Source organism: Temnothorax nylanderi, unplaced genomic scaffold (assembly GCF_030848795.1).
Source record: "Temnothorax nylanderi isolate EJ_2023f unplaced genomic scaffold, tnyl_v1.0 TNYL_tig0108_pilon, whole genome shotgun sequence".
Classification (NCBI taxonomy): Eukaryota; Metazoa; Arthropoda; class Insecta; order Hymenoptera; family Formicidae; genus Temnothorax; species Temnothorax nylanderi.
The window spans coordinates 510,321-523,846 of record NW_027249170.1 but is presented as its reverse complement, the minus strand read 5'-3'; the positions used below and the strand labels follow the sequence as shown (position 1 = coordinate 523,846).

The 13,526-nt window shown below is 32.9% G+C and overlaps 1 protein-coding gene across 3 annotated transcripts in view; it reads left to right on the top strand.

Moving 5' to 3' along the window:
* The window catches only part of LOC139775895 (acyl-CoA Delta-9 desaturase-like), a 37,756-nt gene that overhangs the window by 20,365 nt on the left and 3,865 nt on the right, over positions 1-13,526 (top strand). For all 3 annotated transcript variants that reach the window (XM_071712254.1, XM_071712256.1, XM_071712253.1), the window contains exons 2-5: positions 12,027-12,295; positions 12,519-12,649; positions 12,897-13,102; positions 13,256-13,438. In XM_071712254.1, the coding sequence (XP_071568355.1) occupies positions 12,040-12,295; positions 12,519-12,649; positions 12,897-13,102; positions 13,256-13,438 (776 nt within the window). In that variant the 5' untranslated portion in view covers positions 12,027-12,039. The remainder of the gene's footprint in view (positions 1-12,026; positions 12,296-12,518; positions 12,650-12,896; positions 13,103-13,255; positions 13,439-13,526) is intronic.

The window sequence follows — 13,526 nt, the reverse complement described above, 5'->3', positions numbered from 1 at the left end:
TTATCGTTTTTGTTTCATCAAGCATTTCCTCCTCTGTAAGAATTATAAATCATTTGCAGTATTATTTCTTGTTTTTATTCGAACAGATAACAAATGTACTCGTATGCAAATTTTCAGTTTCTTCCACTTCACACGATGGTCATAAAAATCACACATTTTCAGTACAGCTTTTTGTACAATTTCCTTATCGAATAGTAAAGGCAGCGAAACCTGTCATTCCGGTCGAAAACGTAAGACGCTGCACGATCCCGTCTGAATCGCCTCGGGCCCGTTATAAAAGTCTAGGAATTTTCGATCCGCGATTGGCAATGACCTTAAAGACGCCATTGGCCTGCTTTCCGAAGAACCTGTTCCTGCTCAAGCGTAGCGTTATTTATGTTCTTTCTCGTTTCTCAATCTCTTCCCTCTACGGTCGTCCCCTTTCTCCGCTTTGAACGTATTCTGGTCCGACTACATCATGTACCGTTTTGAAGTGCCGCAAGCACTTTTACTAGGATGACACTTCTCCGCGCCGAGCCTACGTTCCGGAAGAGAAACGCACGCGTAAGTGCATTCTCCGGCGTACTGTGAAGCCTGTCCAATCTCGAAGTAGTTTTGATTGCATTAACGTTTGCTTTGATACTACGTATTAATTTTATTGTGCTATTATTAAATTATTTAACTATATTAATGTGTGCTATTATTAAATTATTTAACCTGACGTTATATTTCCAAATTTAATAATCTATATACGACTATATATCGTGTGAAGTGGGAGAAACTGAAAATTTGCATGCGAGTACATTTGTTATCTGTTTGAATAAAAACAGGAAATAATACTGCAAATAATTTACGTTTCTTACAGAGGAGGAAATGCTTGATGAAACAAAAACGATAATTTATTAAATATGAATTGATAACTGAAAATTCAAGATGCAGGAATAATTTTTTTAATTGTGCGTTGAGGTGTGAAAATAAAGTAGATCATATCTACATACATATCAAAGTTCAGCTTGAACTCTGAAATTTATTTATAAATTAAAATATATAAAAATTTGAACTATAAAAATTATAAATAGTTTAAAGCCAATACTAGATCCAAGGAGCGGATGTATGTCTGATAAAATTGAATTTTCTCTTTTATCCTTTTTGCATTTTAAACATTCTTTGATAAGATTTACTATGCACACAATAGACTTCTTGACACCAATATCAACTGTTAAACGATTTTCATTTGGACTCACTGTGAAAGGCCTTTTAATACCGGTTTCGATATTGTTATAATATCCTCGATAGCTTTAAATGAACGAAAGAATTTAAGTGTTTGAAAATACGTGCGATGTACATATTAATCGCACGTATATTTTTAGCAATTAAGAATTCTAATCGATTTGTCTGGCTATCATCATCATGATAATACGACCATTGATTTTGGTCAGATTATCGTCAAGACATTTCAGACCAAGGATTTTGGTCCTTCTAAATTAATATTCTAAATGTTTCAATAATTTAATTTTATTGCGAAAAATATTACCTCAGCCAGGGTATAAAAAAGCAATTAAATTAAGATTTATTGTATACATATAAACAAGAATCTATAATCTTGAAATGTGATATAAATTGCGTTAAACAAAGAAAACTTGTTTGAATGAAGATACTTATATAGTTTAATCAAGAAAAAAAGTTGAGATAAAAAGTTGAAATTTTTATAAAAATATTATAGATCCTTGCTTATATACAACACTAAACATCACAGACGCGCGCTTTGCGCGCGCTATATTTAGCTTTAATATTATACTATTACTATTACATTATTAACCTCTTGATACACATGAAACTGTTAAAATATGCGATGACAGATGCTCATGAAGTCAGAGCGCAATAAGAGAACCAATTAGCATCGCAGAAAAGCGTCAACAATAAAATTTTTTACACGGTTTTTTTATGAGCGAAATATAAGTCTTGATTTAACACTTCTTTTATTTATATGCAGACGAGTCAATTAGAATTCTTAATTTATATTAATTTTCAAGCGAAGTAAATATCTCTTATTTGGCTTGTATATTTTTAGGTTCACGTATTGGTCTTGAATTAAATTTGTAGTTATCTGTTAACTATACTAAAGTTAATTATACTAAATTGTACGATTTTATTTATATACCTTGTTTATTTACTTACAATCAGTATTGACCTAGGTATATTTTTATGCATGCAAAAAATAAATGAAAAGCACGAGGTTTTCTATTCCAAAATACGTTTTTCACTAGTATACTAGTAATAACATTTTTATTAAAAATTAAAGAGGCATGAATCGTTACAGTTTTAATCCTTCAAAACTGACCTTCAGTCTTGTTATGAACCATCTTGTTATCGTGAAATTTCAAATCGTGCCGTTTGTGAGATACACGTTTTCGACAGCGCTTTCACGAGGATTATTCACACCCGTACTTTACCACTTGCATGACAGCAATACAGTTGCAGAAAACGAGGAGATAGCTGTACCACTGACTTATAGTGAATCCGTAATTAACCTTTAGTCACGTGGATCTTTTCTCTTTTGATCAGAGAAGAATGAGGAAAACGACATCTGTCGATGGTATATGTGTAGCAAAATTTAGTACATTAATTAAGGGTGCAAGAAGCAAACGCTTTTTTATTTATTCAAGGCTAATTCGGAACACAGGCGAATTATACAATTGAGCGGATAATTTAGAAATAATTATAGTTGTTTGCTAAAGTGCATATACGCTTCAAATAGCTTGCGTAATTTCAGTCCTTAAAAATTGAGCTTTAATCAATTATAATCTCTAAAGCTCGTTCGTTCCAATCGATCCATAATTAATGATAGAGTTTTGAATTTATGACTTCTGACATATTGTTTGTACGAGTCTACGTGCCGATTCTTCAATGAAGAATCGGCACGTACATTCGTACAAAGAACATGTCAGAAGTCATAAATTCAAAACTCTATCATTAATTGAAGATTCTTCAAACATTTTCTATGCTATACAGCATATAAAATTATAAGTAGAATTCCGTTTCAAATTCTATCGCTATTTATAACCCGATTTTATTAAGAATTATTACTGATTTTGAAACGGATAATGCTCTTCATGCGCAACTGATAAATTTCTTTCAAATTAATCTTAGATACTTCATCATATTAAGATCCGGAGTAACATTAATGTTTATACTAATTATACTACTTTCTCTTTGATAGCTTCTTCTCTAAAGTTTGAAAGCCCCTCCCCCCCTTTCTAACCGTGCTATCTTCTAACGCCGTAAATTGAACAGTTAAGTAAGAATTTATGACGTACTCTTAAAGACGAAGAGCGTAAGCTACTTTGGAAATAGCACGTCAACCTGGTTACTCTAGGTAAAGAGTTAATATTAGCGTAAGTCAAGAATTTTTCGCTCAAACTCGGTTGCATTTTTGTTCTGCGAACATCTACGCCGATTGACAGTCAACGTTGTGCAAACACGTTCGTCACAGATAATCGTTTAACATGAACACTTTCGACGCAATGATATTTGAACTTTTACTTCTAATCTCCGATTCCGAAGACTAATATGTTTCCCTAAGACTGACAGCATAATATTATCCGATTATAATTACTATAAATATAGAAAGAAAGAGAAAGAGGTGTATTTATTAGAGTTTCTGTTCTCATTCTTTGATGATCTAATATCCGTGATGTTATAAACATCCTTTTCCATGTTATTAATATTAAATAATATTTCTCTAACACGAAGTTTACAGAAAAATGTAAACCATTTCCGATATTTTAATATGACGATATAATATTATTTTTATTTAATCAAAAATTACATATATAATAGTATTATTTAAGCTTAAGCTATCCAGTAAACATCCAAAGAGAGAATTCGATGTACTTTTATTATTTAGTACATTAAAAAACGAAATAAAAAATCCATGAGAATTTAAGTTTTATTTTTATTTTTTTCTTCGATAATGAGAAAAACTAAAGCTATATAATAGTTTTGTAAATCAGAGAAAATAGAAGAAGTGAATTTCTTGTCTGAATCGTCTCTCGATAAATGATCCGTAACACACTTTCGATCTGATTAAAAATATTATAATTTAGTCAAGAAAGTATTAATAATTTAGAATAATGCTATACTATGAATGAATTTTATATATTAGATACATGTCGGACACATAAACGTCGGTGTTCATCGATGCGGTATCGATAATTTAATCGTAAGATTCACAATGACTAGCGGTATTGCGAATATCAGGTTCCGTTAAATTACACGTAAACTCTCGACATTGAGAGAAGCAGGCGCCTGAAAGAAAGGAATATTTAGAAGTAGGGCACCTACATAACTCGCGTCGTCTTCACGTCATCGTCAATCTCAAAGAACTCGCCTAGAGGAGGGATGGCTGTACTTTGTGTCTAATTAGCCGTAAAGGAGGAAGAACACGAATGTGCGCGTTTAGTTCCGAGCGTTTATTTTAAGTCGACTCTCTGAAGCATCTATAGGAATTTGATTTATCGTGCTGGAGAAGTAAGTGTCAGCCATTTAAAGTTAACTTTTTTCTGCTTTTGCTACTAGGAATGTTATTTGTACTATTTTCTAAATCTTTCAATTCACGACATAATTCAAATTTTATGAAAATTACTTGCTTTAAATCGGCGACGTAATAATTTTGATTTCGAAAAAATCGCAACGCACGAGGTATAACGTTAGAAATAAAAGATCGCGATTTCGACGATCGGTCGACGACGCTTTTACAAAGATAAACGTAATAAAAAAAAAATCCACTTTTCGCTGAACCGCAATGAGATTGCGCGCTAATGTAATATCACCGGCGGTTACGAAGCTGCTCTGACGCAACAATCGCGTACCACTTCGTCGTGAAGGGCCGTTAATGTGGTCGACATCAGCGTGCTCGTGCGAAGGCACTCTTCTTCGTACACAATTCAGGAATATCATTCTCCGCGGGACAGACCGCGAGACACTCGTTCGTTGTGTTGAAAGTGCGACGTTTAGAGAATTCTCTTTTTTTTTTTGCACGCATACTTTCCACACGTGTGCCGCACATATTAACCGCATGTAATGTTCTGGAAAGCTATAACGAGATCGTTGCGTGGACATATATAACGCACGTCGAGAGTCATCAAAGAATTATGAATCTTCGGTTAATGGCGACGCGACAATGTGGAGACCGTCTCGCCGATTTTTATCACGTAAAAGAGCAGACGAGCAAAAGATAAAAGTGTTGAATATTGATAATAAATAAAAGATTCCTAAAGTCTATAGATATCGGTTTCTTTCCTTTTTTTGCTGATACTGATTATTATTCTTGTTTTTCAATAGACGAATAGACGATACATAAGCAATTAGCATGTTAAAACATTAATTAATGATAATTAATGCACAAACTTTATAATGTGTAAAACACAAAAACAGCAAACGTTCAACGATCACTTTACATAAGAATAAAAGGCATAAATAGAACGCAAATAACTTTTGTATTTTTTATACTTTCCATTTTCGCTATAAATATAATGATAAATATATCGCAAAAAATAACGCTACTATTTGCATGCATAAATGACAGCCAATATATATTGAAGAAAAAAAATATTGAGACTAAATTTTTGACAAATGTTTCTTATTTAAATACTTTTATTATATTCAAATATAAACAAGAGGGCTACCCTCCTCCGATTTTGATAAAATCTTACAATACCTACTTACGTATGTGTATTTGGAGTCGCTAATGGGGAGTTGCGGAAATGTCTAGAGAAATTCAAATTTTATGAATACGATAGAGACATTATCATAGGCCAATACTCATAGTCGGTTCTTGTATTTAAGACCGACTTAACTACAATTTTAAGATGTCATAAACTAATCACAGAGCCGTATTAGCATCTTAAGACTATTACTTAAGACGGTCTTGAAATAAGAACCGACTATGAATACCGGCCATAGAGACGCTGATGATGGTGTCAACAATTTCTTTTAGTGCAGGAAGAAACCGCGCTCGCGACCTTTTGTATCAAAAAAGTGGAAGAGCAACAACATTTCTCAAGGACGATGATGATAATAACGGTCTTAATGTAAAATATTTACATTTCGGACTTTGCATCGCAATATCTCCGCTCGTAGGACACATAAATGAAAAATAAAAAAAATACTTTTATTATATATCATTCAAACCCAAGCTATCGATTGAGCCTACTCATTAGAACTTCATCGGTTTAGTCGTTAAGATTTGATAATCGAAGGATCTCTCAATTCGTCGATTCGCGAATAAATATACGGTCTGTGTCTTGCTACGCCAACACTGCGCGAGACACTACCGTGTCTCTTTATGCATTCGATAGAATTAGTCGAAAGACATAGAAATTTCATAAAAATATTCGTGATTACTCAATTAACATAAATTTAAAGCAATGATGATGAGGTCAAATATAACAAAGTTATCAGTCAGTATTCGATTATTCATCGACGCATCAATTTGACTGATTATTTCTGTCTGGGAATGCTAAGTAATTATTGTCTTAATTGTAACGACATCCTTTACTTACAAGTTGTATTGCTCTTCTCGATGTATTTTAACATGCCTTCAATGCTTTATATTCTCGCATTCTCTGAACTGGTGGGTAAGTGACTCCACTTCTCTGAGCTGGTGGGTAAATGACCTTATTTCTCTTCTTGCTTAAGTTCTGTCTGTCATTTTGTGATTTCGATTATATATAATAAACTATGATTATTAGGCAAGTTTTACTTGGATTTCCTCGCGAAAAATTACGTTACTTTTAGACCAAATTTTGAAACTACTCACTTATTTCTCGGTGAAAGTGAGATTATTTCGATTTAATTGTTACCGCAAAGCTGAAGATGGCCCAAAGCGGAGCTGAAACGTCGGATTTATAATTTTGTATCTTATTAATTATTAAAGATCGATATAACGTTAATTTACGCACCGCCAACCGCGTTGAACCGTCAAAGTCCCTTTGTACTGTCACTAGAACACTACAAGCACGCGCCATTTTACTATATCTCTCATTACACAAAACAACATTTACAACGCTATTTAATAACACCACATTAAGAAAAATTTAACGGTTTAATATATCGAGGAATTAGAATCAGTAACTCCCCTGTATTTATTAAAATGTATTCAAGAATACTCCCTAGATGATATTTATCCAAACATCAAGACTGCATACACTTCGAATTTATGTAACTTTACCAGTGACTGTAGCGTCTTGCGAACGCAGTTTTAGCAAGCTCAAGTTAATAAAGAATTATCTCCGTTCTGCGATGAATCAAGAAAGATTAATCAGACTTGCACTATTATTAATAGAAAAAGAAGTGGTTTCACACATAAATGTAGATGCAATAATAGACGAATTCGCTTTAGCCGAGACAAGGAAAAATAAAATTGTAACTTTCATAAATTTATATAAGTAATGAAATGTTTATACATTAAATCAGATGTTATTTTTTTCTGGGAAGGAAGGGTCACCGACACAGCTCTTTGCCAAGGACGCGAGGAATCTTAGATACGCTTCTGAATCCATGCTAGTTTTGAATAAATTTGCAAATATAATACGCATGCTAGTTTTTATTATCAGATTTCCATTAGCATTTCCGATCGATTTTTTGTACGTTATTAAATTAATGTTTTTCTCACGCTGTTGTTCAATCTACACATATTATAAAAAATTGTTTAATAAAAGCGAGATTTAGATCACTTGGACTAATAAGATATGTATTATAACTTATTTAACAGCTTATAGCTTATTTAACAGATGCAGATCTTGGAAATGTAAATAATAATTGTTCAAGAGGAGAACCAAAGCGTCACAAAGTAACGACGCAAAAATAATTGTTTGCACGTGGAAATCCAAATTGTCGTTTCTTAACACAATAAATTACTTATATACCGGAAATGATTCTGTTTATCTGTTATATAAGATATTTTATTTAGTTCCCCCACAGTCCCCGAAAAATTATATACACAATAGCGTTGTCAGTAATATCTATACCTTCTGTAATTTCTCATGGTCATTCAATCCAAGTTTGAGATCAGCAGCGATGAGCATAGCTTCCTGCACTGTTAAAAGTGATTGCAGATTATCGTCCTGCATTATGTAGGCAGATAATTTACGAAACTTTGATATATTTCGTTCTCGTCCATTTACCATGATCTTGCCGATGACCGAGGTAGTTCTGAAATGCGATGTGTCGTTAATTTACATCAGTACAAAATTACCTTTTTCAAAAAAGGTAAAAAAAAAGGCGCCAAGTACACGCGCAATGTATGTTGTAAATCCAAATATCCTAAATAGTAGTACACGGATAGAATTTTCTCTTAAAATTTTTGAAATCATGGTAGTTGTGGGACAACATGTACCACCAAGAATTTTATGCGAGCTATTCTGATTAATATCTACCATAATAAAAAATATTAATATCTATTACATTAAAATATAAAATATGTTTGATTAATTTTACTAAAATATATCTAGAAAATTTCAATAATTTTTCAAAATTTACCAATCTGCTTGGTAATTTTTTTCACGTTGTTTGTAAAATGTCTTTTGTATATTTTAAAAATTCCTTGGTGTTGCCAAGTTGTCCCAAGTTTGTAGTGAATTTACGGGTAAAATATAACAAAAAATTCTCTCTGTGTAGCTTTATTTCTTCCTAACAAAATAATTCACAAAACTGAGTTACCTAACTCAACCCAAGTAATATGTATTTCAAAAAAAGATGTGAAAGAGACACTACCGTGTCTCTTGATAACAATATGACTTTCAAATGATTTTATACAGAAAAATCTTTATTTAAATTAATTTGATGTTTTTTACGAAGATATAAATAAATTTTTAATAATTAATTAAAAGCCTCAAAAAAATTAAAAAGGAATTATACGTGTAACTCTTTATACACGAAATTATATACGAAACACAGGACTCGTCTTCAAAATCACATGAAGCTTAACCACAAACTGTGTAAATGTAAGAGACTTGTTAATTTCATTATAAGACTTTAGTACCACTCCACTGGCGCGGAGTTGCGGAAATGCCTAATTTCCGAGAAATTTAAATTTCAATTATTTAACTTGAACGCGGTTTTCAAGATTTCAATATAAGAAAATAATTAAAATTCAAAAATATTTTTTTGTATTTAAATTAATTGATTTTTCTTTTATGAACGAAAGTCTCTCAACGAGTCTTTTATTCTTATAATATTCATTAACATTACAGCATTATTAATTGTCATCCGTGAACGGATTAAAAGAACAATGTGTGCATGCTTATTACGTACACATTAATGCCTTCCCAATTGAAAATAGTCGCGGCCGAATCAAATAATAGCTTGATACATCGTGTCTAACTATTTGTGCATCAATAATTAATTAAAAGGATCTCGCTCGTGTGTCTCAACAAAGGAAAAACAAAGGCCAATAATCGAACAAACAGTGGATGTCTTTAAAAGTTTATTTCCATCTCAATAATACATACCTACTACGTCGGGACGTTTCGAACTACACAGCCGACAAACAATGTTAATTAAATAAATGAATATAAGTTACATAATAAATTAAAGATAGTATAATGAAATATTAGAACCGAGGATTTGTATCGATGGCAAATAACAAAGTCAATCGGAGTCACATCAAACATGAGAGCAATAAACTATTAAATGTAAACGATGTATATATGTAAATATGGGCGAATATTAATTTTATATTCGACTTCATCCATAGATATTTACATATATACATCGTTTACATTTCATAGAAATCTGATTTAGAATAGAACAGTATATATGTTAGAATAGAAAATGTATATATGTAAATATCTATATGGATGAAGTCCAATAAAAAGTCGTATAAAATTAATTGGTAAATATGTAAGTTAGAGTGTAGAATTTAATTCTAAAGCTGACTTCACCCAGTAATTTGACATAAAACTTGATGCTTGGTTAACACGACTGACTTGGGTCTTTCTCGCCATCAAAACGAAAAATAAATCATGGATTTAACTTCCAGCTTCTGATTCACCAATTAATTTTATATTCGACTTTCATATTTACATATTATACATCGTTTACATTTAATAGTTTATTGCTCTCATGTTTGATGTGACTCCGATTGACTTTGTTATTTGCCATCGATACGAATCCTCGGTTCTAATATTTCATTATACTATCTTTAATTTATTATTTAACTTATATTCATTTATTTAATTAACATTGTTTGTCGGCTGAAGAAGACTCTGTGTAGTTTGAAACGTCCCGACGTAGTATGTATTATTGAGATGGAAATAAACTTTTAAATTTGACATCCACTGTTTGCTCGATTATTGGCCTTTGTTTTTCCATAGTAAGTTGCTCACTTATTTCTCGGTGAATATGAGACCATTTTGATTTGTGAGTAAAATTTAAAATTTGGCGGTTTAAAAATAACGTAATTTTCTGTGAGAAAATTCAAATAAAACTTGCCTAGTGATCATAGTTTATTATATGATCAAAATCAAAATGACAGTCAGAACTTGGACAAAAAGAGATGTGAAGTTACCAGTTCAGAGTAACAAAAAACACTTATGGCCCAGTTTCACCAATGTCGGTTAACTGTAACCTTCGATTAAACTCACTCTTCATCTCTTTATAACTGTCCCTCTAGAAAGAGACGAAGAGTGAGTTGAATCGAAGGTTACAGTTAACCGACGTTGGAAACTAGACCTATGTCCATTTCTATACCAATGCCGATTAACTTTAATCTCGGTTTAACCTACTTTTTATCCTTTTCTAATTTTAGGAATTAGAAGAGGATAAAAAGTAAATTAAACCGAGATTAAAGTTAATCCGCATTGGTAGAAATGGACATTACTCGCCAGTTCAGAGAATGCGAAAATACATATATAGCATGAAGTCATGTTAAAATACAGCGAGAAGTAATATAATTTGTACAGGTACAAATTTGTACAGGTGAAATTTTACAAATACGTAGTACTTACTAAATGTATTCGAAACCACTAGCGCATAGTTGCGGAAATATCTAGTTTCTGAGAAAATTAAATTTCAATTATTAGGCCTAGTTACCATTTTTTAAGGTATCAAAATGAAAAAATAACAAAAATTTAAAAATATTTTGCTGAAATGTTTTATTTTATTAGTCAATTAGTGTATTAGGAAACGTACAATGTTGCCAAAATGTCATTGTAAAAAAAACAAATCGAAGAAGCTCATTTTCTTACATTTTTTGCACTGTAAGATATTCGTGGTTACCGGGCGATATGGGGTGGACTTCGTTTCGCGTGAAATGTTGGAAACTCATGTGGAACCGTACAATGATATACCTTGTTTCGCATTGTAAGCAGGGGGCGATATGGGTTGGATCTCGCGTGGAAAGTTGGAAACCCATGTGGAACCGTACAATGATAAACCTCGTTTCGCACTGTAAGCAGGGGGCGGTGTGGGGTGGACCTCGCGTGGAAAGTTGGAAACCCATGTGGTTACGTTTATTTATGACGTAACTTTTTTATAAACGATCGACGAGCAATGATATCAAAAAATATAATGAGAAAACAAGCTTTTTTAATTTTTTTTTAATAATGATATTTTGACAACATTGTACATACAGTTTTCTAATAAAATAAAACATTTTAGCAAAATATTTTAAATTCTAATTATTTTTTTTATATTGAAATCTTGAAAAATGTTAATTAAGCCGAATAATTGAAATATAATTTTCTCGGAAACTAGGCATTTTTACAACTCCGCACTAGTGGCTCCGACTGAATTTAGTAAATGCTACGTATCTGTAAAATTTTAACGAAATTAGAAAGGCGAGCCTTCTAAAGTTAAGCCTATAATTGTTTTTATGTTGATTGATCAATTGCGAATATTATTATCTATTAGATGTCTATTCTCTTTCGCCAATTCTCTCTCCCCCCCCCCCTCTCTCTCTCAATATATGTTGTAAATGTTTTAAAACATTATCAAATATATACCACAGTTTTCTTCAATTTTAGAGCTGTAAATACTTGTTATAGATATTTCAGCGATATGGCGCCGAATTTGTTCGGCAGTTCAGCGACTTTATTCCTGGAAGCTTCTCAGCAGGATGTGTCGCAAAAGAAATCAGCGGCAGAGAAGACTGTAACGCAAAAATTGGCAATCCAAAAGGCACAAAGTTCGAAACCTAAGTACCAGTGGAAGATTGTCTGGAGAAACCTGATAGCCTTTGTCTACCTTCATCTCGGTGCAGTTTACGGATTGTATATTTTATTAACGGCCGCCAGATTTTACACGTTCCTTTGGAGTACGTTTCGTTTATCTATCTTTTAAAACCTAAGACTTAAAACTCGAGTATTTTTATTAATTGCAACCGATTGATTTGGGAAGGAATAATATAAACTATTATAAAGAGTAGAGATCGATAGAGCTTGAATTAGTAGATCTTGATAAAATAATAATAATTGCAAGTGTTTCATTTACGAAAGATCTTATGATGTTATATCGACACATTTTATTTATTCTTTCAGATTTGGTAGTCGTAGTGTTTGCGGCTATCGGTGTTACAGCAGGTGCTCACAGACTATGGGCTCATCGGTCTTACAAAGCGAAATGGCCGATGAGAGTTATTCTTATGCTTTTACAGACCACGGCTTTCCAAGTAAGTCTCTCTCGGCAACGCTGTTACACGAACTTATTCACGCGCGTTAAAGAAAGCAACAATCATTATTATAAATTTGTAATTATTATCCCATAGGTATAGTTTAAAAAATATCGCAGATTAAAAAAAATATTACACCAAAAGTATATTTAAAAAAAGGATTTATTGTTCATAAAAAATGTGTATTCTACAGAGAAACTTCTGAAAGACAGAGTTGTTATAATATTATTTAATGTGCGTTTTGCAGAATCACCTTTACGAGTGGGTAAGGGATCACAGAGTGCATCATAAATTCACAGACACAGATGCGGACCCGCATAACGCAAAGAGAGGCTTCTTCTTTTCGCATATAGGCTGGCTCATGCTCCGCAAGCATCCGGACGTTATTAACAAAGGAGCAACGATCGACATGAGCGATCTCGATAAGGATCCCGTCGTCGTCTGGCAACGCAGGTACGATAATTTATCATCGACGAAGACATCGTTTTCTAATTGTGAGAACAGTTGGTGAAGTTTCACAGTTGGTGAAGTGCTATCATGCGTTCTCTGTTAAAGAAAGATTACCGTCCGGTTTGATCAAAATGAATCTCTACGTTTATGCTACAGGCTCTACATTGTCCTAATGCCTGTTCTCTGCTTCCTACTTCCCACCTGGGTACCGTGCTACTTTTGGAATGAGAAACTCATGTACGCGTGGTACGCCACCCTCTTCAGATACACGATACAGCTGAACGTGACCTGGCTGGTGAATTCCGCGGCCCACATTTGGGGCATGAAACCGTACGATAAGTGAGTATCATCAAAGATACGCCTACGTCATTTACCCTATTTCGAATCGTAAACCTGCGTAAACGGAAGTCGATAAGAGAACCGCGTT